This window comes from Esox lucius, chromosome 3 (assembly GCF_011004845.1).
Source record: "Esox lucius isolate fEsoLuc1 chromosome 3, fEsoLuc1.pri, whole genome shotgun sequence".
Lineage (NCBI taxonomy): Eukaryota > Metazoa > Chordata > Actinopteri > Esociformes > Esocidae > Esox > Esox lucius.
In genome coordinates, this window is record NC_047571.1 from 10,596,148 (window position 1) to 10,621,842 (window position 25,695).

Below are 25,695 nucleotides of genomic sequence, written 5' to 3' on the forward strand. Positions count from 1 at the left end.
ATCTTAAGTTAATGTTGGCATCATTTCAATAGTTCATATTTCATTAACACAGATCTAAATAATGTCGTTAACTCATCGTGTTTGTAGCCAAACCATGAATTCCAGAAGAAAAACACCTTAAAGGTAATACTCCTGAGGAGGATGATTGGTCAATAAGAGATCTAGGAAGTAAATCTTAAAAAGCTGGGCAGTCATTCCTAAACTGGAATTAAGCTTAACAGCTTTTTTTTTTTTTTTTTTTACATTTTAAAAGTTTATTTATTTAGTAAAATTCATACATAGAAGGAATTCAATGTGCTTTACAAAGAATAAAATAACAACATTTAAATTAAATTAAAACCAAATTACTAGAATAAAAACATGCATAAAGTAGAATGACATAACACATTTAACTTCAAATTATCTTTTATGTTTACTTCTAATAAATAGCCAATAGTACCGGAATTATTATTATTTTTGCTGTTGGAACAGTCAATAATATTTTCTAAACAAATGCAGCACACTTGTCTTCACACAGTGGAAACAGTAGATGGAGCGTACAGATATCTCTCACGAATACATTTAACACCTCTGAAAATACAAGTTATGTAATACGCTCGAGGTTTACATACAAGCCATGTACAATCAGAGCATGCCTGATGTACCACTGTGGAGGATTACATACATCAGATGCCCGGTTTTGAAATAGTTACACAATTTCTCTCACAAATTTGTGTATGTCGTTATAAAAGAATGCACTGTTCAATGTATGGCGATTGTATGCATACATGGTCTTTGATGAAATCAATATTGATATTATAAAATTCATACAAACAAGCAATTCAATTTGCTTTATAAAGATCACAAAATAATAAAAATAGAATAAAAATGAAATAGAATAAAACCATATATAAAGTAGAATAACAGTGGAGTGCAAGTTTAAGAGGTCAGTTTGTTTTTAACCTGGATTTTAATATTGATACATTTGGGGCATGTCTAAGATCTGGTAGTTTATTCCAATTGTATGCAGCCTAATTGCTAAATGCAGCTTCCCAATGTTTAGTTTGGACTGGGGACTCAACTAACTGACCTGGGTTCATGGATCTAAGAGCCCTGTTCAGGTTATAATCTGTTAAAATATCAGAAATGTATTCAGGGCCTAAACCATTCAATGTTTCATAGACTAAGAACACCACTTTAAAACCTATTCTGTAACCGACTCGAAGCCAGTGCAACGATTTAAGAACTGGAGTGACGTCCTTTGTTGAGAGTCTAGCAGCAGTCTTAACCAGGACCAGGTACAGTAGTACCTTTCTCTGAAAAAGTGGAGCTAAAGCTACAAGGTTATTCTCCCCTTACTGCAGATCTATCACTAATGTAAATTCTATAGGTAGTACAATGTATGCAATCACAGATTTATGTTGCTCTAGAGCGTCTATTTAATTAAGAAAATATAAAAATGGCATATACAAACCATTTAATGTGATAAATGTAGGTCTGGGTTCACACCACTAACATGTCTACAGGTTTAGGCTCTGGGCCGTGGACAATACAGGCCGACGCTCCAGTCCTAGTGAGGTTACCATCAAAACTCCCTGCCCTGCGGTGGATGATGTCAAAGCACAAGGTGGGCTATTCTCATGCGTGGATGAAGTTGTATCTTGGTTTTCAGACTAATGTACAGCATGTTACTCTTCTGAAAAAGTATAAATGCGCATACAAGTGCAGTTATGCCTTCCCATAGTACTGAGATCAGATCTGTGTTGCTGCAGAGATCGCAGACAAGATCTACAACTTGTTCAATGGTTACACGAGTGGCAAGGAGCAGCAGACGGCCTACAATGCTCTGATGGATCTGGGCTCTCCCACCCTTCACCGCGTGCTTTACCACTACAACCAGCGTTATGAGAGCTTCGGAGAGTTCACCTGGAGATGTGAGGACGAACTGGGGCCCAGGTATCTATACTGTCTGTACATGCCCACACTGAAAACTCATGCAAAACATATATGCACATATATGTAGAGGATTTCTCAACATGTATTGACATATGTGGCCTGAATATGTTCATGAAATATATTACTTGTGCCTCTCACAAAATAATAATATAATTCATGTAATATATTTTAGCGTTGAATATTGTGTTAAAATAATGAAATATATGAATATGCAGTATGTTAATCATTTATCATCAACTCATCATGGAATTAACCTTCATGACATTATTTTCCAGAGAATATCCTTGTTATAGTCTGTTTAACTAATTATCATTGACAAAATGAGGAGCAAACCAACATAACCACCAGTCTAGGCCATATTACATGACATTAATTGCTATGAAAAAGTCCATTATTAACTTTTACAATTGTACAGTATGTATTTAACATAATTTATATTAAATACATTGTAAATGCAATTAAAGAAACAACTGGTTAGAGTCAGTCATCTTAATTGAATAAGGACCTTTATTCGCAGTATCATACAACTGCTATTGTGTCACAATATAATGATAAATGTTTAATAAATAAGATTTTGACTTTAGTCATTGTCAAGCCGCATATACTGTAGCACCTTTTTTAGTTTCAATATAATGAACCACTTTGTGGTCCAAGTTTATATTTCAAAAGAGATTCATTAGGAAAACAATATGCATACCTTTTAACAAAGTACAGCTCCAGAAGAGCTGTCCTGCCTCCGGCTGTTTGTTAAGAAATTCTAGGTACAATTAAAAGGCCTGCATCTTGTGATCATAGGTTACATGTAGGATTAGGATTCTAGCAGCCTTGTGCAGCACTAACTGAAGTTTATTTATTGATTTGTCAGGGTAACCGGAAAGAAGAGCATTGCAGTAATCTAGTCTAGAAGTAATAAAGGAAGGATTAGTTTTTCTGCATCACTTTTTGCTAGAAATATTCAGATTTTTGCAATGTTTCGAAGATGAAAATAAGCAACTCTCTCAAAGGAGAGGTCAGGGTCAAGGGTAACGCAGAGGTTTCTTACAGTTTTTTGGGATACGACCATGCAGCCGTCGAGGTTCACAGCGAGATCTACTAACAACACTCTTTGTTTCTTGGGTCCTAAAACAAGCATTTCTGTTTTCCTTGAGTTTAAGAGCAAGAAATTCTCTGTCATCCAATTCCTAATATCTGAAACGCATGCTTCCAAAGTAGCTAATTTTGGGGCTTCTCCATGTTTCATTGAAATATATAAATGTGTGACAGCATAACAGGGAACATTTACATTGTGATTTCGGATTACATCTCCCAGAGGCAGCATATATAGTGAGAACAATAATGGGCCCAGAACCGAGCCTTGAGGAACACCAAAGCATACCTTTGACTTTTTTAGTGAGTTTGGTACACATCCAGAGGAAAGGGAGCAATTTATTATGTTCAACATTGGCTGACCTAGCACAGGAAATAGCTCCTTAAGTAATTTTGTTGGAATCGGGTTTAGCTGACAGTTTGTGGGTTTAGAACTCATTAAAAATTTAGTGAATGTGTCGAGCGATACGTCAAAAAATGTAAGTGTCCCCATTGACACCTGGTCAGGGAGGTTCAGGACATTTTTAGGACAACTGAGATTTTGAGGACCATAACTATTTAAGGAGGAGTCAGTTATTTGTTTTCTAATGGTGATGATCTTTTGATCAACATAGTTCATGTATTCATTACAGCTAAAGTGAAGACCCACAAGACAATTACTCAATGCCGACACATCATTCTAGCTAGTTTACACGCTAATGCTATGTTCTGCTTCGTAACCTCTGACTGTTTAATCCTAACGTCGTTGCCAACATGAATCACAATATCTCTGTACTCTCTATACTTGCCAGTTTTAGACTTCGCTAGCACCAGCCCCAGATTTGCGGCTACATCGGTGGCTCTGCCCCCCGGTAAACAGTGTATGATCGCCGGCCAATTCTTTAGTCTAATACTGCGGGTAATGGAATCGCCGATAACTAAAGTTTTTCAAGGCCACCGGTAGAACTTGCCTGCCGATCATTCCCCTCCGAAGACGGCTCGGGCCTTGACTCCGACTCCAGTGGGGAAAACCTATTGAAAGTCTCAGTTGGATTTAGCAACGACTCAGGTTTAACTGGTCGATGGCATTTCTTCCCAGTGATCAAGAGAAAATTCTTGCCCGGCTGCAGGAGCTGTGCCGGGGGGCTAACAAGACTATCGTTTCTTCCTGATGGCACAGACGCAGTTTTTCTATTTCTACACTAACATAATCCTTGCCTGACATTTGCGTCAAAAGCCGAGCCTCTAACTCTGCTATCTTTACCTGAAGACGATAGTTCTCCGTGTTGTAGCTACAACAATTACAGTGATAAGGCATTTTAATGATACTTAGCGTCGGGTGTTCACGGGTGAGTAGTTCTGGTAATTATGTCCAAAAAGAGTCCCGGTGTAGTAAAGTTGGGTAAGAGGTCAACAGATGAAAAATAGGTTTGGCAGGTAACCAGGTCTTTATTGTCCCCACCTGTGTTCCTATTAACTGTTTACGTTTTTTTATTCCCTGGTGTATGATATGATTTGGATTTCGCTCCATTGTAACGTTGTTTGGTTTGCGTGTCGTAATTTGTGTTTTTGTTTACTTTTTGTTTGTTCATTCAATGTCCTCCTTTCTCCCTGCACCTGTGTACTGCCTCCTGCCCAAAACTATTCATTTGTTTAGACTCCAGTTCCTTCTTCCCATACATTTATTTTCAGCTTCCATGAATAGCATTTGTTGTCTTACAAACCAACAAACTAAATATGCTTTTGAACATTTCGAAAGGGGACATTTTGGAAAAGTAAAACGTTAGAGCACAGCAATCAACTGTCTCATCAAATTAATGACACCAAAAAGCTGATTACAACTGAAATACACATCCAGCCCAAAATGGGAGGTTCAAAAAACTTACTAGACTACATCTTTAATTCAGTTGAATCAAACCCAAAGTTTGCTAACAAATATCAATGGTGTCACTAACTACAAATTATTTTCTTAAAATGTAATGTTTTACCTGTAACTAAATTTCAAACAGTTATTTTCCCACAATTTGATCCCTCAGATCAGAAGCATAGAATTTTTTTATTATTAATATAAAAAAATAGATAATTCTACTGGAAAAGATCTAAGTAAAAAAAAGTCTAATTTACCATATCATTGATAACAAACTACAACTCACATTAATTTTGTTAGAACTCTTAGTCTCTTTTTGTAGCTTTCTATTTGTTAAAGCTTACGTATCCTTGTATCGTATTGTAAATGTACTTTCGTTCCACAATAAAACCTATTTGAAATGAAAGAGAACACTGAAAATAATCTGGAAATTATCATCTCAAAGGTCAGAACACAAAACTTGTGTTTTTTGGCCGTTCTCCTAGCTATGCCATTGAAGAAGTAAAGCAAGCACACTTGGAGTTTTTTGTTTGGAACACTGGCCTGCATCCCCACCATTGCACACCAAAACTGCCCATTAAACCGGACATCACATGCTGGGTCAGGTGGATGTCACTCAAAGCACATTGACAATACTGTATAAAATTCAATTAGGCTTTTGCACTTAAGTTCATTGAATATAATCACATGCAGGGTTATAATAAAAAATCTAATAAAAAATATCACATCCTGGCATGGCTGGCTTTCCATGCCAGTGAGATCCAACACCCTCTCTCCCTAATTTAGAGCACAGACACCTGTTTGTCATTATTGCCCTCACCTGTGTTCCTGTGATCACTGTTCCTATTTAAGTTCCTCCTTCCCTAATTTATTTGTTGTTCTTTGTTTGGTTTTGTCTAGTGTAATGGTGTTCTGTTCTGTTTTTGTGATTTAATTTCTGTTTCATTAGTTATTTTATTTATCTTAGTTCTTCTGTTCTGCCAGTGCATGTGCTGCCTCCATGCATGCATCATAAAAAAAAAGTGATTGATTTGCTGCTCAGTAATGAATTTGATTCAATCTTAATTTATTTTATTGTTTATTAGTTCATTTATTATTTTTAAGACCCTGCTGCCAGAATTGAGTTATTATGTATATTTTTTACTGATCCCTACCCTCCTGTTCTCTGACTGAAGAAACCTGAAGGGCAAAAATACTTAAACTGCAAATTACATCCACCTGTTTTACACTGGTGCAGTAACCTTCACATACCCTCCTGTGCTGAATTCGTTTTTACAAAAAAGTAGGCTGTCCATCCATTCATCCCAATATACTTTCCACAGATTAACCAGTCTTTCCCAACATACCACCCTTCTCCCATTTCTCTTGCAAAACATATTTTCATTCAACCGTGATGTGTCACAAGGGACTTGAACCTCCCCATCTGCAACGCTTCTACCATAATTGCCTCAAAACATAAACAACTGACCCAAGAGAACAGTTATATTTACTATTGACTGACTGTGGTCTCTCAAATCCCCTGTAGTACAGTCTGCAGATCCACCCGATATTATAACTATTCTGGATATGGTTCATTAAAGGAGCAATATGTCAAAATTCAGATATCAGAAACTATATCAGAAACTACCTGTAATATATGTACAACAATGTATTCACCACAAAATATGTTGGGTGCATACAAAAGTACATGATAAAATGCTGAATTTTGTCTGTCTTCTCCATCAGCCTCAAACGCTCAATGGCAGATATGAGCAAGCAAAACCTCTCAGTAATTTACCGGTTGCTATAATTCCAAACGGTTCACACAATTTCTGTTTTAAGTGAGACAATAAGCAGTGAATGTATAGAATAATTTTATAATCTAAACACCAGTCAACAGTGAAGATCAACAGTGAAGAGGTGACTCCACGTTGCTGACCTTCTAGCCAGAGTTGCAAAGAAAAACCCATATCTCAGACTGGACAATTAAATAAAAAGATTAAGATGGGGGAAAGAACATAGACACTGGTGAGAGGAAGAACTCTGCCTAGAGGACAGAGACTTTGAGACTTCACTGTTGACGTTTAAAATTGTAGAGGTCTTTCTCAAACTAGACACTCAGTTGTGCACCAGGGCCTCCCACTCTTTCTATTCTGGTTAGAGACAGTTGGCACTTTTTTGTGAAGGGAGTACTACACATGCTGGCTCTGGGGACGTGGAACGTCACCTCTCTGTGGGGGAAGGAGCCGGAACTTGTGAGGGAGGTGGAGCGCTATCAGTTAGATCTGGTGGGGCTTACATCCACGCACAGTCTCGGTTCTGGAACCTGGATAGGGGATGGACTTTATTCTTCTCTGGAGTTGCCCAGGGTGTGAGGCGCCGGGCGGGGGTTGGGATACTCACAAGCCCCCCGGCTGAGTGCTGCTATGTTGGAGTTTACCCCAGAGTTCGGAGTATTTGGCCTTCTTGGAGACCCTGAATGGAGTCCTGTATAGGGCTCCAGTAGGGGACTCCATAATTCTGCTGGGGGACTTCAACGCACACGTGGGCAATGATGGAGACACCTGGAGAGGCGTGATAGGGAGGAACGGCCTTCCTGATCTGAACTCGAGTGGTCGTTTGTTGTTAGAGTTCTGTGCTAGTCACAGATTATCTATAACGAACACCATGTTCGAACATAAGGATGCTCATTAGTGTACGTGGTACCAGAGCACCCTAGGCCGAAGGTCGATGATTGATTTTGTGATCGTGTCATCGGATCTGAGACCGCATGTTTTGGACACTCGGGTAAAAAGAGGGGTGGAGCTGTTTACTGATCACCGATCTGGTGGTGAGTTGGGTAGGGGGTGGGGGAAGACTCTGGACAGACCGGGAAAGTCCACCTCCGGCTGAGCTTTTCTGGCATCCCTGTGGAGATTGGGGGCATTGAACCTGAGTGGTCGATGTTCAAAGCCTCCATTTCTGAAGCTGCGCCAGGGAGCTGTGGTCTAAAGGTCTTAGGTGCATCAAGGGGCGGTAACCCTCGAACACCCCGGTGGACACCGGTGGTCAGGGAAACCGTCCGACTGAAGAAGGAGGCCTTCCAGGATATGTTATCCCGGAGAACTCTGGAGACGGTTGCAGTGTACCGACGGACCCGAAGGGCTGCGACTTCTGCTGTGAAAGACGCAAAACAGCGGGTGTGGGAGGAGTTTGGGGAAGCCATGGAGAAGGACTTTCGGTCGGCACCAAGGTGCTTCTGGAAAACCATCCGCCACCTCAGGAGGGGAAAACTGGGAACTATCCAAGCTGTGTACAGTAAGGATGGGACACTGTTGACTTCAACTGAGGAGGTAATTGGGTGATGGAAGTAACACTTTGAGGAACTCCTAAATCCCACTAACACGCCCTCTATAGTGGAGGCAGAGCTGGAGGCTGATGGGGAAGCATCGTCAATCTCCATGGCAGAAGTCACTGAGGTAGTCAAACAGCTCCACAGTGACAAAGCTCCGGGGATTGACGAGATCCGTCCAGAAATGTTGAAAGCTTTGGGTGTGGAGGGGATGTCTTGGATGACACGCCTCTTCAACATTGCGTGGGAGTCGGGGAAAGTGCCAAAGGAGTGGCGGACCGGGGTGGTTGTTCCCCTGTTCAAAAAGGGGGACCAGAGGGTGTGTGCCAATTACAGGGGTACCACACTTCTTAGCCTCCCTGGGCAAGTCTACTCAAAGGTACTGGAAAGGAGGGTTCGGCAGATAGTCGAACCTCAGATTGAAGAGGAACAATGCGGATTCTGTCCTGGTCGCGGAACAACCGACCAGCTCTTTCCTCTTGCAAGGATCCTGGAGGGGGCCTGGGAATATGCCCATCCAGTCTACATGTATTTTATGGATCTGGAGAAGGCGTATGACTGGGTCCCCCGGGATATATTGTGGGAGGTGCTGCGGGAGTATGGCGTGAGGAATGGGGCAATCCCTGTACGTCCAAAGTGAGAGCTGTGTTCAGGTTCTCTGTAGTAAGTCGGACTCGTTCCAGGTGGGGGTTGGCCTCCGCCAGGGCTGCGCTTTGTCACCAATCCTGGTTGTAACTTTTATGGACAGGATATCGAGGCGTAGTCGTGGTGGGGAGGGGTTGAAGTTCGGTGGGCTGGGGATCTCAGTTGGCCAACTGAAAAGTATGAGCATGTACAGCACTCAATACTTAGTTGGGGCTCCTTTTGCCTGAATTACTGCAGCAATGCGGCGTGGCATGGAGTCGATCAGTCTGTGGCACTGCTCAGGTGTTATGAGAGCCCAGGTTGCTCTTATAGTGGCCTTCAGCTCTTCTGCATAGTTGGGTCTGGCGTAACGCATCTTCCTCTTCCCAATACCCCATAGATTTTCTATAGGGTTAAGGTCAGGAGAGTTTGCTGGCCAATTAAGAACAGGGATACCATGGTCCTTAAACCAGGTACTGGTAGCTTTGCCACTGTGTGTAGTTGCCAAGTCCTGTTGGAAAATGAAATCTGCATCTCCATAAAGTTGGTCAGCAGCAGGAAGCATGAAGTGCTCTAAAACTTCCTGGTAGACGGCTCCATTGACCTTGGACCTCAGAAAACACAGTGGACCAACACCAGCAGATGACATGGCACCCCAAACCATCACTGACTGTGGAAACTTTACACTGGAGTTCAAGCAACGTGGATTCTGTGCCTCTCCTCTCTTCCTCCAGACTCTGGGACCTTGATTTCCAAAGGAAATGCAAAATGTACTTTCATCAGAGAACATTACTCAGCAGATGCCCAGTCCTTTTTGTCTTTAGTCCTGGCGAGACGCTTCTGACGCTGTGTCTTTTTCAAGAGTGGCTTGACAAGGAATACGACAGCTGAAACCCATGTCTTGCATACGTCTGTGTGTGGTGGTTCTTGAAGCACTGGCTCCAGCTGCAGTCCACTCTTTGTGAATCTCCCCCACATTTTTGAATGGGTTTTGTTTCACAATCCTCTCCAGGGTGCGGTTATCCCTATTGCTGGTACACTTTTTTCTACCACATCTTTTCCTTCCCTTCACCTCTCTATTAATGTGCTTGGACACAGAGCTCTGTGAACAGCCAGCCTCTTTAGCAATGACCTTTTGTGTCTTGCCCCCTTGTGCAAGGTGTCAATGGTCGTCTTTTGGACAGCTGTCAAGTCAGCAGTCTTCCCCATGATTGTGTTGCCTACAGAACTAGACTGAGAGACCATTTAAAGGCCTTTGCTGGTGTTTTGAGTTAATTTGCTGATTAGAGTGTGGCACCAGGTGTGTTCAATATTGAACCTATTCACAATATTCAAATTTTCTGAGATACTGATTTTGGGGTTTTCATTAGTTGTCAGTTATAATCATAACAATTAAAAGAAATAAACACTTGTAATTTATCAGTCTGTGTGGAATGAATGTATATATTATATAAGTTTAACTTTTTGAATGGAATTACTGTAATAAATCAACTTTTTGATGATATTCTAATTATATGACCAGCACCTGTATATTAACAATTCTCCATGGGTACGCGAATGTTTGAGCACAACTCTATATATACTCACCTAAAGGATTATTAGGAACACCTGTTCAATTTCTCATTAATGCAATTATCTAATCAACCAATCACATGGCAGTTGCTTCAATGCATTCAGGGGTGTGGTCCTGGTCAAGACAATCTCCTGAACTCCAAACTGAATGTCAGAATGGGAAAGAAAGGTGATTTAAGCAATTTTGAGTGTGGCATGGTTGTTGCTGCCAAACGGGCCGGTCTGATTATTTCACAATCTGCTCAGTTACTGGTATTTTCACGCACAACCATTTCTAGGGTTTACAAAGAATGGTGGGAAAAGGGAAAAACATCCAGTATGCGGCAGTCCTGTGGGCGAAAATGCCTTGTTGATGCTAGAGGTCAGAGGAGAATGGGCCGACTGATTCAAGCTGATAGAAGAGCAACTTTGACTGAAATAACCACTCGTAACAACCGAGGTATGCAGCAAAGCATTTGTGAAGCCACAAAATTGGACAGTTGAAGACTGGAAGAATGTTGCCTGGTCTGATGAGTCTCGATTTCTGTTGAGACATTCAGATGGTAGAGTCAGAATTTGGCGTAAACAGAATGAGAACATGGATCCATCATGCCTTGTTACCACTGTGCAGGCTGGTGGTGGTGGTGTAATGGTGTGGGGGATGTTTTCTTGGCACACGTTAGGCCCCTTAGTGCTAATTGGGCATCGTTTAAATGCCACGGCCTACCTGAGCATTGTTTCTGACCATGTCCATCCCTTTATGACCACCATGTACCCATCCTCTGATGGCTACTTCCAGCAGGATAATGCACCATATCACAAAGCTCGAATCATTTCACATTGGTTTCTTGAACATGACAATGAGTTCACTGTACTGAAATGGCCCCCACAGTCACCAGATCTCAACCCAATAGAGCATCTTTGGGATGTGGTGGAACGGGAGCTTCGTGCCCTGGATGTGCATCCCACAAATCTCCATCAACTGCAAGATGCTATCCTATCAATATAGGCCAACATTTCTAAAGAATGCTTTCAGCACTTTGTTGGATCAATGCCACTTAGAATTAAGGCAGTTCTGAAGGCGAATGGGGGTCAAACACACTATTAGTATGGTGTTCCTAATAATCCTTTAGGTGAGTGTATATGGGCTCTCTATATATATACAGCTCCAGAACAATTTAGAGACCTTTTTCTTTTCTTTCCAAAAAAGTTGAAAAGAAAAGTTTTGAGCGTGGAACAGAAGCGTTGAATTTGCAGTGGTTTCTTAATTTTAACCCTTCTGTTCCTCACTCAAAACCTTCCTTTTTGACTTTTTTGGAAAGGAAAGAAAAAGGTTCAGTGGTCTCTTTTTCCAGAGCTGTATATATATACAGTATCTCACAAAAGTGAGTACACCCCTCACATATTTGTAAATATTTGAGTATATCTTTTCATGTGAGAACTCTGAAGAAATGACACTTTGATACAATGTAAACTAGTGAGTGTGCAGCTTGTATAACAGTGTAAATTTGCTGTCCCCTCAAAATAACACAACACACAGCCATTAATGTCCAAACTGCTGGCAACAAAAGTGAGTACACCCCTAGGTGAAAATGTCCTGTCTGAGTTTTTCAGTGCTCAACTCTTCTCGGCTGTGTTGTTCGGTGCATTCGACAAATAAACCTTGAAACTTGAACTACAGGTGCTGGTCATGAAATTATAATATCATCAAAAAGTTGATTTATTTCAGTAACTCCATTCAAAAAGTGAAACTTGTATAACGTACACATTCACTCCATACAGACTGATATATTTCGAGTGTTTATTTCTTTTCATTTTGATGATTATAACTGACAACTAATGAAAACCCCAAATTCGGTATCTCAGAAAATTTGAATATTGTGAATAGGTTCAATATTGAACACACCTGGTGCCACACTCTAATCAGCTAATTAACTCAAAACACCAGCAAAGGCCTTTAAATGGTCTCTCAGTCTAGTTCTGTAGGCAACACAATCATGGGGAAGACTGCTGACTTGACAGCTGTCCAAAAGACGACCATTGACACCTTGCACAAGGAGGGCAAGACACAAAAGGTCATTGCTAAAGAGGCTGGCTGTTCACAGAGCTCTGTGTCCAAGCACATTAATAGAGGCGAAGGGAAGGAAAAGATGTGGTAGAAAAAAGTGTACAAGCAATAGGGATAACCGCACCCTGGAGAGGATTGTGAAACAAAACCCATTCAAAAATGTGGGGGAGATTCACAAAGAGTGGACTGCAGCTGGAGTCAGTGCTTCAAGAACCACCACGCATAGACGTATGCAAGACATGGGTTTCAGCTGTCGCATTCCTTGTGTCAAGCCACTCTTGAACCAGACACAGCGTCAGAAGCGTCTCGCCTGTTTTTGACATCTGTTGATTATAGATGCAGTATAATGTTAACTAGCTAGTTAATATTGAGGGTAGTTAAAGGCTGTGTGGACCTGTAAAAAACAGATGTAATGTTCTAGAAAATCAAACATATTTTTGAGGAGTACTGGTTCACTTGTTACATCCCCCTGCCTCTGCAGGATTTCTGAAAAGGAGCAGTGTACAACTGGAATTAAAACAATAAGATTTTGGTTTCTACTCAGCAGACAACATCGCCTGTAACGGGGCTTGTCTTCAGATATTTCTTTCCTTGTTATGAAATTGTCCAATTCACTGGGGTTTCCCTTTCGCAAACAATGTGGACTATTTAAATGCAATTTTAATTGGGTAGTCAAAATACAGATAGTAGTCTCCCAATCGGCCCCTGACTGAATGTAAACTAGTTTCAGCAGAGTAAACAACATTTTAAAATAAACTGTTGAAGCAGGAGAAATATTCCACTCCCGGCATTTGTACATATCATATCCCACCGACGAGTTAGGTTGGCCCCTGTCAGAGAACATTTTTGTTGCTTTTTCCTGCAACATCGCGTGATTTTCAAGCCAAACATAAACTTACAAAGTCTGTCTCCCGAGTCTGACACTTCTCTTCATGTCCCAATCTTGTCATCAGTATGGGACTACCCATCAGCAAAGGCATGAGGCTGGTTGTTGACTTAGAAAGGTTAGATGTTGGCTTGGTAGGAGAAAATCCTATCTTGAGCATTTCACTCCCTTTCTGTTTTCTTGCCTGTACAGCCCAATAACTGAGTTATTTTTATGAGTCATACTAATCAGGCAATTTCCCTGGATGCTAAGTATTGTTGGATTTCTCTTGATGACATGATAAGTGGAGCTCATGTTTTTGTGATTTAGGTTTTGTTTCAAAAGGGCCTACTTTCATAAAGGCTGTTTAAAAGATACAGGGATATTCATCAAATATTTATTCTATCATGATTACTTCTCCATTAGCTCATGTCATGGTTGAGTACCCGGTTCTACCTACAGATGTAGTCCATAGTTGGCTTTTGGCTTACAACAGGTTATTAAGTTAGTATAGATATAAATACATGGACAAAATGTTCAAGAGTATTATTTCATTTAACACAGGAAATTGCATGCCTTTGTAAAATGCCTGTAAATATACTTGGAAAATAAAGATATCAACTCGTATCATAATTTACCTACATATTTGTGTAACACTAAGACAAAGTAATCATTGCGGTCGGTGGCTTCATAGCATCGTGGATGCTCTTTTGAACCAGTCCCCTCTCTCTGTGACCACGGTTGTCTGAGGAATGCAGCTGATTGTTTCTTCTCCGACCAGTGAAAAGCACTGGAGTCAAGGAGATTTGAAAGAGGGGCCCTGGCAGAGTGGGAGAGCTTCAAAATGTACCTTGGAAATGTGAGGCCATTTTCCACTTCTATACATGCTAGGATTTATGGTGACAACCGTTGCTATTTGGAGCCCAAAACATTCTTTCTTGAAAAATGAAAGCATAACAAACCGCAAGGTTTTTGTTTTAAGCAAATAAACATCCAAATTCCTTAAACCACTGAAATGTGGCAAGATATTAGAAACATAAATAGATTTAGAAAAATTATATAAATGACAGTACCTCTACTAAAAACACTAATTATTTTAAAAAGATTAAATATGTCTGTGGAGTTTGACATTTAAAGTACCATTATATTACGGTTAAAGTACCATTATATTATTTTCTCAGATGATAGATAAATGATCTGATGATAAATGATGGGTGTTTAAGCTGTTGTTCTGCCCTATTTGACTAGCATCTGCACATGGGATGTTGTTAAGGTCCTCTATGTAAACGTGACAGGCAGTTATCCATTATTCAACACAAGAACTAACAAACCAGGCCGTTATAGTGGAGTTTGAAATATAACTTTGAAATATTAGAATATGCCATATTACTAGCATACCTTCGCTTTCCCCCTTGGAATGCCGAGAACTCCATTACAGTTTGTCCCTTAAGCAGTGACATTGTCCTGGAAAGTCTTAACTATAGTAATAATCCAGTGCAATTCTAAATTTAAATGAGCAGTATTGAGAACATTCTCCATGTAGAAGCTGGGTGAACTGCAGCGACAACAATTTGCATTCAAAACAATATCACCCAATTCAAGTTGGTAAAAATTGCTTAAACATATTATCTTGGCTTTTAATTCTATGCAATTAGAATTTAGAAAGCTTTTCTAATAAACAGTATGTATAGTAAAATAATCATGGGTGGTCAAGATGGTATAGGGGCCTATAGGTGATAAAATCAGAGATAATAAAAAATACTAAAATATATTTTTTTTCTAGATCCATATTTGGTGTTTTTCTTATTTCCATACTTTTATCAGTTAAATGAAAATGTGCTAAATACAATATCAATCGAACACCATTGCTGTCCTACCAGCACAATTTGTGTGAATTTTACTGACTGCCAGTTAACTGTTTTGCAAGCAAGGCAGCTAACCCCCCCCCTTCCGAAATGAATACAAATATGACAAAAGTCATAAAATATGACACATTGAATAAAAATGTTGGTTGCTGTGTTTTGGGGATTTTTTTTTAATTCTTTGTGGTGGGGATGTATCTAATGTTAAATAGAGGGGTCTGGTGGGGAAAAAACACTGCTTTTATAATTTGATATGTTTCAGAGTTATATCCAAATACCCCCATTTAATTATGTAATGGTTACATGTAATAACAAAAATGTATATGTGCATGATAAAAAAATATATGGTGGTCCTTTCAATGGCAAGCTAGCTAAAAGTTGGCCTTTCGTAAACAGCCATGTAAACAGCTTTAGACTTGAGGTTTTAGCTAATTCTCTGTAATGACCAGGGATTTAATTATATGTGGCCCAGGCCTAAGAAAATGGGAGGTAAAGTTCAACTCTGACAAATGTTAACAAGCTGGCTCATTTTTTGCCTTGAGCAGAATGGCATGGACCTTTCATTCCAAAGTGTTTATTGCACACCACACAGTCTCAAATAGTAGCCTAAGACACAGCGTTGTATACAGTGCCTTTCAAAAGTATTCAGACCCCTTCACTTTCCCTACACTTAGTTGTGTTATAGACTTCATTCAATTTATTTTTTGCCATAAATCAATACCCGTACAATACCCGTAGAAAATGAACATCTGAAATATCTCATATGCATATTCAGACCCTTTGCTATTATACTCCAAATTGAGCTCAGATGCATCCTGTGTCCTTAGATTTTTCTTGAGATTACCTTAGACCTTTATCGGCATCCACCTGTGGCAAAGTCAATTGATCAGATGCAATTTAGAAAGACACACCTGTCTAAAAAACGTCCCACACTTCACAGTGCATGTCAGAGCTAAAATCAAGCCAGGTCAAACAAACTTTCTTTTGGCCTCATAAATAGTATTGTGCTGGGGCATATATCTGAGGAATTTTACAAAAACATTGCTAAACCTTTGAAAGTTCTCAGGAGCTCCATCATTGTGAAATTGAAAGAGGTTTTTAACCACCAAGTCTAATCCTAGAGGTGGCCATCTTATCAAACTAAGTACCCAGGTTTAAAGGGCCTTGGTCAGTGAGGTGATGAGAAAAACCAATGACCACTAACAGAGCTTCAGTTTCTCTGCAGAAACAAGCAGTCATCAACTGGCTAATACCATCTCAACATTGAAGCAAGTTGGTGGGAGCATCACTCTGTGTGTAATTATTGTCTTCTTGTATTGGCTGTTCAGTGGCATATTTATAGGCTATAAATATTGGCTGTTAGAGGTTGTAATATGTTTATATTTCCCGACTTGGCTTGCCCACACACTGCCACTGCATATCGGCAACATTCAGGAACACTGTGCTTCTGAACCCTACTAACAGTTTTGGTTAACAATAATTAAGTACATCAAGCAAATAATTCATTGTTGTTTAGCTGGCTAACTCAATGGCAACCATTTATCTACCCTCTAAGCACCAGATATTTCCCAGCGTGGGGCTACTGCATACCTAGATGTACAGTAGCCACCAAAATACATTATAGGATGAGTGGAAATGGATCCCATCAAAAATACATTCTCCCTCTTGTTATCTGTTAGGCTCTGAGATTGTTCTAACCCACCAGCTATTTGGGAGTATGCACTTTCTCAGTATAAATTACTCAATATATTGAGCAAAAACCCTACCAACATTACTAAGGGGAGGGTCAAATGGCAATACATTTACATTTGAAAAATGCCTAGAAATATTCCTTTAAAAGTGTTAAAGCAGTAAGTTTACCTGGGGGATTTTATGGTTTATGTTATTTATTTATTAAAATGTATAATGACATTGTCAATCAACATGTTCTTAATGAATCCTAATACTGTAATAGTATTAATATGGCTGTTTACAAGTGGGGTACAAGTATTTGATACACTGCCAATTATGCAGGTTTTCCCACTTACAAAGCATGTAGAAGTCTGTAATTTTTATCATAGGTACTCTTCAAATGTGAGTGACGGAATAAAAAAAAAAATCCAGAATTTGCATTTATTGCATGACATAAGTATTTGATACATAAGAAAAGCAAAACTTAATATTTGGTACAGAAACCTTTGTTTGCAATAACAGAGATCATACGTTTCCTGGAGTTCTTGACCAGGTTTGCACACATTGCAGCAGGGATTTTGGCCCACTCATCCATACAGACCTTCTCCAGATCCTTCAGGTTTCGGGGCTGTCACTGGCCAATATGGCCTTTCAGCTCCCTCCAAAGATTTTCTATTGGCTTTAGGACTGGAGACTGGCTAGGCCACTCCAGGACCTTGAAATGCTTCTTACGGAGCCACTCCTTAGTTGCCCTGGCTGTGTGTTTCGGGTCGATGTAGTGCTGAAAGACCCAGCCACGACCCATCTTCAATGCTCTTACTGAGGGAAGGAGGTTGGTGGCCAAGATCTCACGATGCATGGCCCCATCCATCCTCCCCTCAATACGGTGCAGTCGTCCTGTCCCCTTTGTAGAAAAGCATCCCCAAAGAATGATGTTTCCACCTCCATGCTTCACAGTTGGGATGGTGTTCTTGGGGTTGTACTCATCCTTCTTCTTCCTCCAAACACGGCGAGTGGAGTTTAGACCAAAAAGCTCGATTTTTGTCTCATCAGACCACATGACCTTCTCCCATTCCTCCTATGAATCATCCAGATGGTCATTGGCAAACTTCAGACGGGCCTGGACATGCGCTGGCTTGAGCATGGGGACCTTGCATGTGCTGCAGGATTTTAATCCATGAAGGCGTAGTGTGTTACTAATGGTTTTCTTTGAGACTGTGGTCCCAGTTCTATTCAGGTCATTGACCAGGTCCTGCCGTGTAGTTCTGGGCTGATCCCTCATCTTCCTCATGATCATTGATGCCCCAGAAGGTGAGATCTTGCATAGAGCCCCAGACCGAGGGAGATTGACCCTCATCTTGAACTTTTCTAATAATTGGCACCAACAGTTGTTGCCTTCTCACCAAGCTGCTTGCCTATTGTCCCGGAGCCCATCTCAGCCTTGTGCAGGTCTACAATTTTATCCCTGACGTCCTTACACAGCTCTCTGATCTTGGCCATTGTGGAGAGGTTGGAGTCTGTTTGATTGAGTGTGTGGACAGGTGTCTTTTATACAGGTAACGAGTTCAAACAGATGCAGTTAATACAGGTAATGAGTGGAGATCAGGAAGGCTTCTTAAAGAAAAACTAACAGGTCTGTGAGAGCCGGAATTCTTACTGGTTGGTAGGTGATCAAATACTTATGTTATGCAATAAATTCAAATAAATTATTTAAAAATCATACAAAGTGATTTTCTGGATTTTTGTTTAAGTTTCCATCTCTCACAGTTGAAGAGTACCTATGATAAAAATTAAAGACCTCTACATGCTTTGTAAGTAGGAACACCTGCAAAATCGGCAGTGTATCAAAAACTTGTTCTCCCCACTGTATATACATTTCTGATCATTTTCACCACACCCCTAAACACCTACTTCCGCCAATAGAAATGTGATAAATAAGCATTTTTTGAGTAATGACCTGTTTTGGGCATTAAATATTTTATTAAATATATTTACTTTTTAGTTTTTACACAAGATTATTATAGAGATCTAGTGATGGGAGATCTGCGTTTAAAATGTAACTTATGCTAACAGTTTATTCAATGATATAGTTTTCCAATAGTTTCTTTTTGGGATTAAATAATGTCATTTTGTAATCGATGTATATAATAGATTGGTATTATAAGGGTTAAACAATATAATATGTACTATCAACTCTGTTGCAACTGCCAAAAGACACTTACTGTACACTCCACAATGTGTTGTGTACTGCCCTTTGAAGGGTCTCCGAAGCACTGTCACTTAATTACAATAAGTACCAGGCAGTAAAGAACTAGAGATGTTGCATACAGTGTAAAAACACGAATGGCATTTAACATTTCATTACACATTATTTTACAAATTAACATTGACAGCCCAAATCGGAATTTATTATTGGTCATATTCCATAAAGGTCTGGAAACATTGGACACTCACTTCAATATGGAGGTTGTCCTCATTGCACCTTGTGCCTGGTCTAACAACTAAACAATGAGTCAATCAGATGAGTCACAAAAGTATGTCTGGAAATACTGGATTATGTGGAGTACATTCAGAAGGCTTTGAATGTAGGGGTTGGGATAGATGATAGTAAAAGAGAGAATACTGTTTTCATTGATAACAAAGTATAAGTGTTGTGGGTGGACAAAAATGTCTCACTATTTATATTGCAGTTTGGTTGTCCAGGAGCCTCATTTATCAAACATGCATACCCACAAATCTCAACATGATTGTCTGCTTGAGAATGTTTGTAAATGCACGCAAAGCCATGTCCATGTGTATACAGTGTGAAGCGGTGGAATAAGGGATCTGCTTTTGAAACGTTAAAATAAACACATTTATATATATATATATATATATATATATATGAATACATCCTTTTGAATGTGTGAATAAAAATGTTTAATTATATGTTTTTTCCATTAGGAATTCATGCAACATTCCTCAATAGGCTACAAGTCTGTTTATCTTCAATAATAATAAATCAAAATTCACTAGACATAAAATATGTGTGTAACGACAGGGAAAGATAATACATGGCATTCCAGTGCACATCCTCCCTCGAGTTAGTACAATGGGTACTTTCAATAGGACCTTATCAATCAGGCATGTCTGCCAGGACGAGTGAGCCAATACATGCTTGCAAAACGAATAGTTTCATATACTTTCTATACACTATTGCTCAACATGTTGGCATCAAGAGGAGTTTAGTCATTTATTTTAAATTGATGTAAACAATTTAAAAACAATTGAAATAATTAACGGCACCCAGATCAACATAAAAATGCCATCCCAAGACTAGTATGTGAACAGAACAGCCTTACTCTCCTTTCATTTGCAGATGATATGGGATGCGTAAAAGATACTGCTGAATGTGGCGACATCGGCAGGTGGAATGCATTACTTCCTCATTATTTAGCAGATTCAAAGTTATGACATTTGTTCAGTACATAGGCTACATGAAGGATATTTTGAGGAACAGCATTTTTCTTGTCCTAGTTGTCCTCAATTTAGCAACGTTTTAATTTGTACTGGTCAAGTGAGCAGCATGTAGCACCTATGCATCTGTCAAACTCTGAAACATAGTTTTCTTAGAATTTTTTATTGTTTTATTTCTTGCATGGCATTGTATGCTTCCCATTGTTAAAGGGATGATTTGACCATATATGGGTTATTAAGTCATGAAAACCTGTTAATACAAAATGTTAAAAACATTGTTAAGTAAACGTTATGTTTCCAAGAACATTATGTACAAAACAAACAGTCTAAATACCCTTCCATATTGACTCTGCATCCTGGTATCATGTACAATTGTGCTGAAAAAAAAAAAGAAAGAAATGTAGGATAGATGGAAATATCCTAAACACAAAATATGGGATTCTGTCAGGACTGAGGTAAAATATCGGTATTTGGTGTTCTCACCTTAAATGATGCAAAACAAACATTGGATAGAGCGAATCGCACATAAATCACATATTACGGCTTCACCATTGTTATTATACTACATCATAATACGACACTCTAAACCCACCTCTTCCATTTAGGAGGAAACTGGGCAAGAGGTGGAATAAATAATTGAATTAACTTGTTCTAGGTCATGCACAGGTTCTATCAGATAACAGTGATGAGACTAATGTGATGATGCTGTCTCCAAGATAAGTGGCTGAGCAAAACAGTTATTGTTCAGGATGGAAAAAGTGTCTCAATCCACAGAAATGGCTTTACCTTACCTGTTAACCAAACCAGGGGCCTCATTGATGAATATTACATAGAAACAATACTATATTTGTAATTGAAAATCTTTGTTAATATAGACAACGTGTGTTTTATTAAAAAATCCTCCAGTGGTTTTACTGGCACTAATTATGAATCATTAACACCGGTTGGTGACAATCATTGATTGAATTTGTATCAGGTAGTTGCTTTTTCCTAAATAGGCATATTTTCCTTTCAACAACAGTAGTTTTCTGATGGGAATGTTGTTTTCTTTTGCAGGAAAGCTGGTCTCATTCTCTCCCAGCTAGATGATATGAGTGTCTGGTGCAGGGGTCTTCTCCAGGAGCCCAAGATAGGCCTGCGTAGGGTGTCCCTAAAATACCTGTCCTGTCGCTACACAGACACCAAGGCCTTTGGTCTCAACTGGGTTGATCTGGGCCAAGATGTACGAAAGGCTTGCGATGAACAAAATCTACCGGTCATGTACAATGATTATGGGGAACCCAAAGAACGTTGAATGTCACACAGCAGTTGGAAGTTGGAAGTGTGTTTTTGGGATTATTGTCAAGCTTGCCTTTTTAATCCTTGTGTGTTATAACTTCTAACCTTTATTTATTGTTAAAGGAACTGGATTTCAAAGTAGGGTATGTTTAAGAGGTTAGGATAGTTTCAACTGTTAATAGAAAAATGTATAACATAATATACATATAAGATAATGCAGATGGATTGTATATTAACCAAAAGTGTATGTACCCTTTTATTGTTTTAATGTATTTAGACGGTGCTTTCCATAACCCCGTGGAAGCCACACCCACAGTCCCAACCCCAAAATGTTTATATTATTATGATAAAGATTCAGTAATATACAATGTTGAATGTAGTATTCAAGAACAAATTCATATTTAAGCAATCTTTTGTAAAGCGATAGTGGCCATTTTAGAAGGTCGGGAGGTCATGTACAGTGTGAATTGTATGGTTCTAGTTGCTTAATGTTTGAAGTTAAAGTTGTCCAAACCATCTGACAGTATTTTCTACGTACGTTCTGAAAGGAATGGTATACCTAGCTCTCTTTAAATCAATATATCGATTACAAAATGAAATATAACAGCAAATCAGCTTGTTCTATTGTTAATTTTTAGTATATTTATAGATGTAATCCTATAATTTATGTATATATATATATGATCACCAACACAGATTTCTCAACTAACATACCAGTATTTGATACCTTTCTTTTCTAATAATACTTATACACTTTAAACAAAGACATTTCAAGGAAGAACAGTTGTGATTAATATTTCTGAACAATTTGTCTCTTCACACACTTCCATAATGCACTGGTTATCCTCATATCATTAACTCATATATTTCAATTGGTTCCCAAATATTGTATTTCCCATTATTTTTATTATAAAATGTTTAACAGTGGACATCAGTGATGAGGGTATGTATTTTAATATGAAAACCATTAGTACATATTGATATTGGTAAGTATGCTTTTGTTTAGCAATTTTGCAAGGAGTATGAGCATTCGTTATGTGCTTAGCATACAAGGAATGGGAGTATTTCTTAAGTGTGTATAGGAGTTTTGAGTATGTTGACATTGTGTCTTGGTTAAATATGTTTCCTAAATTAATGAAGTTTGTTTTATTAATGCAGTTAAATGGAATAGAAACATTTACAGATTAAGGCACTTGAAGGTACACCTTCCCCAAATGTTTCAAATACATAATGGTTTTCTTACCCTGTAAGCAGTCGATGGAAAGGTTTTGAAAACAATACTTGCCTTCATTTTATATTTCGTGACACTGTATTTAGTAGGAGAATTAGATATTTTGTTTCTGAAACTCAAAGTTTACTTTTATAGGATGGTTATTCTATCAATATTTGGGCATAAAGGCAGTTCCACTGCCATTTCTCATATAACTTGTATTGCAGAAACAAATGCTAATATTTGTTAATTTGTGGCAAAAAATGCAATCCCAGTCTAGGTAAACATATTGTCCATAGAATGTTTACAGGATAAGATTGTTTAGGAAATTTTAATTTTATCCCTTAAACAAATGTAATTGTCCATTAGAAGTCAATCAGAATTCTTACCATAAATGACAGAAAGCCATTGAACAACTTAAACCTGCATGTTATACTATTCTGTCTTTGTGGCTTATCTAATGTTCCCTTTTTCACTTTGATCTTTGTTATTTCAAAGAATAATAAATAATATATTATAGAATGTTGGATGTCTGTCACCTTATCAGTCACTGGTGAGTTCTACATATACATTACATGTATGTTGCCATTGAAATGGCAACAGTTTTTCATGTAAGTATTCTAAATAAACATTGGTGCATTTTCCTACCAGTTGTGTGATTCCTCCAAATGAACTTCTTGCTGATTAAAATGAGTAACAATGACAATGCACTTTTAAAAGGCAGTGCCTGTTGATGTAGTGTACATACAAGGTAATTTCCAAAAAGCAGTACATGATCACATTTTCAACTGTACTGATAGTTTTGTCTCAGAAAGTAACCAGAGACTCTACTATCGTCGTGGTACCTGAATTCTGGCCTCCTAAAAGTAATGAATGTTTAATCCTCTAGTGAGACTTGTTTTTTATCTTTTAGGCCGTACATATACATGACAAGTCCTGTCATCCGTTTGAAAGGACACAGTCATATCGTGTGTGGGTTTATCTAATCAACCAATCACATGGCAGTTCCTTCAATGCATTTGTGGTGTGGTCCTGGTCAAGACAATCTCCTGAACTCCAAACTGAATGTCAGAATGGGAAAGAAAGGTGATTTAAGCAATTTTGAGCGTGGCATGGTTGTTGGTGCCAGACGGGCCAGTCTGAGTATTTCACAATCTGCTCATTTACTGGGATTTTCATGCACAACCATTTCTAGGGTTTACAAAGAATGGTGTGAAAAGGGAAAAACATCCAGTATGTGGCATTCCTGTGGGTGAAAATGCCTTGTTGATGCTAGAGGTCAGAGGAGAATGGGCTGACTGATTCAAGCTGATAGAAGAGCAACTTCGACTGAAATAACCACTCATTACAACCAAGGTATGCAGCAAAGCATTTGTGAAGCCACAATATGCACAACCTTGAGGCGGATGGGCTACAACAGCAGAAGACCTCACCAGGTACCACTCATCTCCACTACAAATAGGAAAAAGAGGCTACAATTTGCACGAGCTCACCAAAATTGGACAGTTGAAGACTGGAAGAATGTTGCCTGGTCTGATGAGTCTCGATTTCTGTTGAGACATTCAGATGGTAGAGTCAGAATTTGGCGTAAACAGAATGAGAACATGGATCCATCATGCCTTGTTACCACTGTGCAGGCTGGTGGTGGTGGTGTAATGGTGTGGGGAATGTTTTCTTGGCACACTTTAGGCCCCTTAGTGCCAATTGGGCATCATTTAAATGCCACGGCTTACCTGAGCATTGTTTCTGACCATGTCCATCCCTTTATGACCACCATGTACCCATCCTCTGATGGCTACTTCCAGCAGGATAATGCACCATGTCACAAAGCTCGAATAAATTCAAATTGGTTTCTTGAACATGACAATGAGTTCACTGTACTGAAATGGCCCCCACAGTCATCAGATCTCAACCCAATAGAGCATCTTTGGGATGTGGTGGAACGGGAGCTTCGTGCCCTGGATGTGCATCCCACAAATCTCCATCAACTGCAAGATGCTATCCTATCAATATGGGCCAACATTTCTAAAGAATGCTTTGACCACCTTGTTTGCAAAAAGAAATGCCTACTGTAAGATTGTTCATCTTTTACGGCATGTACAAACTAATTCTGAATTTGATTTTAAAACTGTGTCCAGGGGGTCGTTTGGTGTAGAACACCATGGGAACATGAAATGACATCCCAAACTATACTGGAGGATTGTCAAAGATTGTTCCCTAAAGGAGGGAATGAGTTACCACAAATGATTGGGGTACTTGCTCTCACTACATATGCACATGAACTCACTGTACAATCACGACTTTCAAAGCCAAGCACTCTCCTCTGTCTTCATGAAACGTTTGAGTGACTAGTCGTGTCCCATCTCAAAACCCCCCTTTGACCCTCTATAGTTGGCCAACGGGTTTGTAGATAATGCTATCAACACTAGCCTCCACTACAACCTCTAACATGTCTGACAACCCAAAAATATAGGCAAGGATAATGTTTTTAGACTTCAGCTCTGAGTACAACACTATTATCCTAAAAACTGCAAGCCAAACACTCAGCTAAATGTGTGGAGCTCCATCTGTCAGTGAATCACTAACTTCCAGGGGTGGGTGGTGAATTTTTTCAAGTAATATAAGTGAGTAAAAGAGTATTTCTTTTGAGCAATGAGTACTTTTTAAGTTTCATTTTGTGTGCGGTAGTTTAACTCCTTATTCAAGTACATTTAATATATACATATATATATTCTTTCTACATTTTAGCTACTCTAGTTACAATTGTTCCTTCTGAAGTCAAATTTGTCAAACACCATTTTTTTGCTTCATTCTGGGCAGAGTACTGCGATTTGTTGCTGATTCCAGTTCTGTACCACTCACAATGATTGATCTTTTTTGAGATATGAACATGAATGTATAGCTTCTTGAACATGTTCTGAAAAGGTATTACA

General features: G+C 39.1%; 1 protein-coding gene across 8 annotated transcripts in view; it reads left to right on the forward strand.

Moving 5' to 3' along the window:
* astn1 (astrotactin 1) overlaps positions 1–23,412 on the forward strand; it is a 306,946-nt gene extending 283,534 nt beyond the window's left edge. For all 8 annotated transcript variants that reach the window (XM_013139747.3, XM_020041100.2, XM_020041102.2 and 5 more), the window contains 3 exons: positions 1,506–1,606; positions 1,752–1,935; positions 21,331–23,412. In XM_013139747.3, coding sequence (XP_012995201.1) covers positions 1,506–1,606; positions 1,752–1,935; positions 21,331–21,568 — 523 coding nt within the window. In that variant the 3' untranslated portion in view covers positions 21,569–23,412. The remainder of the gene's footprint in view (positions 1–1,505; positions 1,607–1,751; positions 1,936–21,330) is intronic.
* The last annotated feature ends 2,283 nt before the right edge of the window (positions 23,413–25,695 follow it).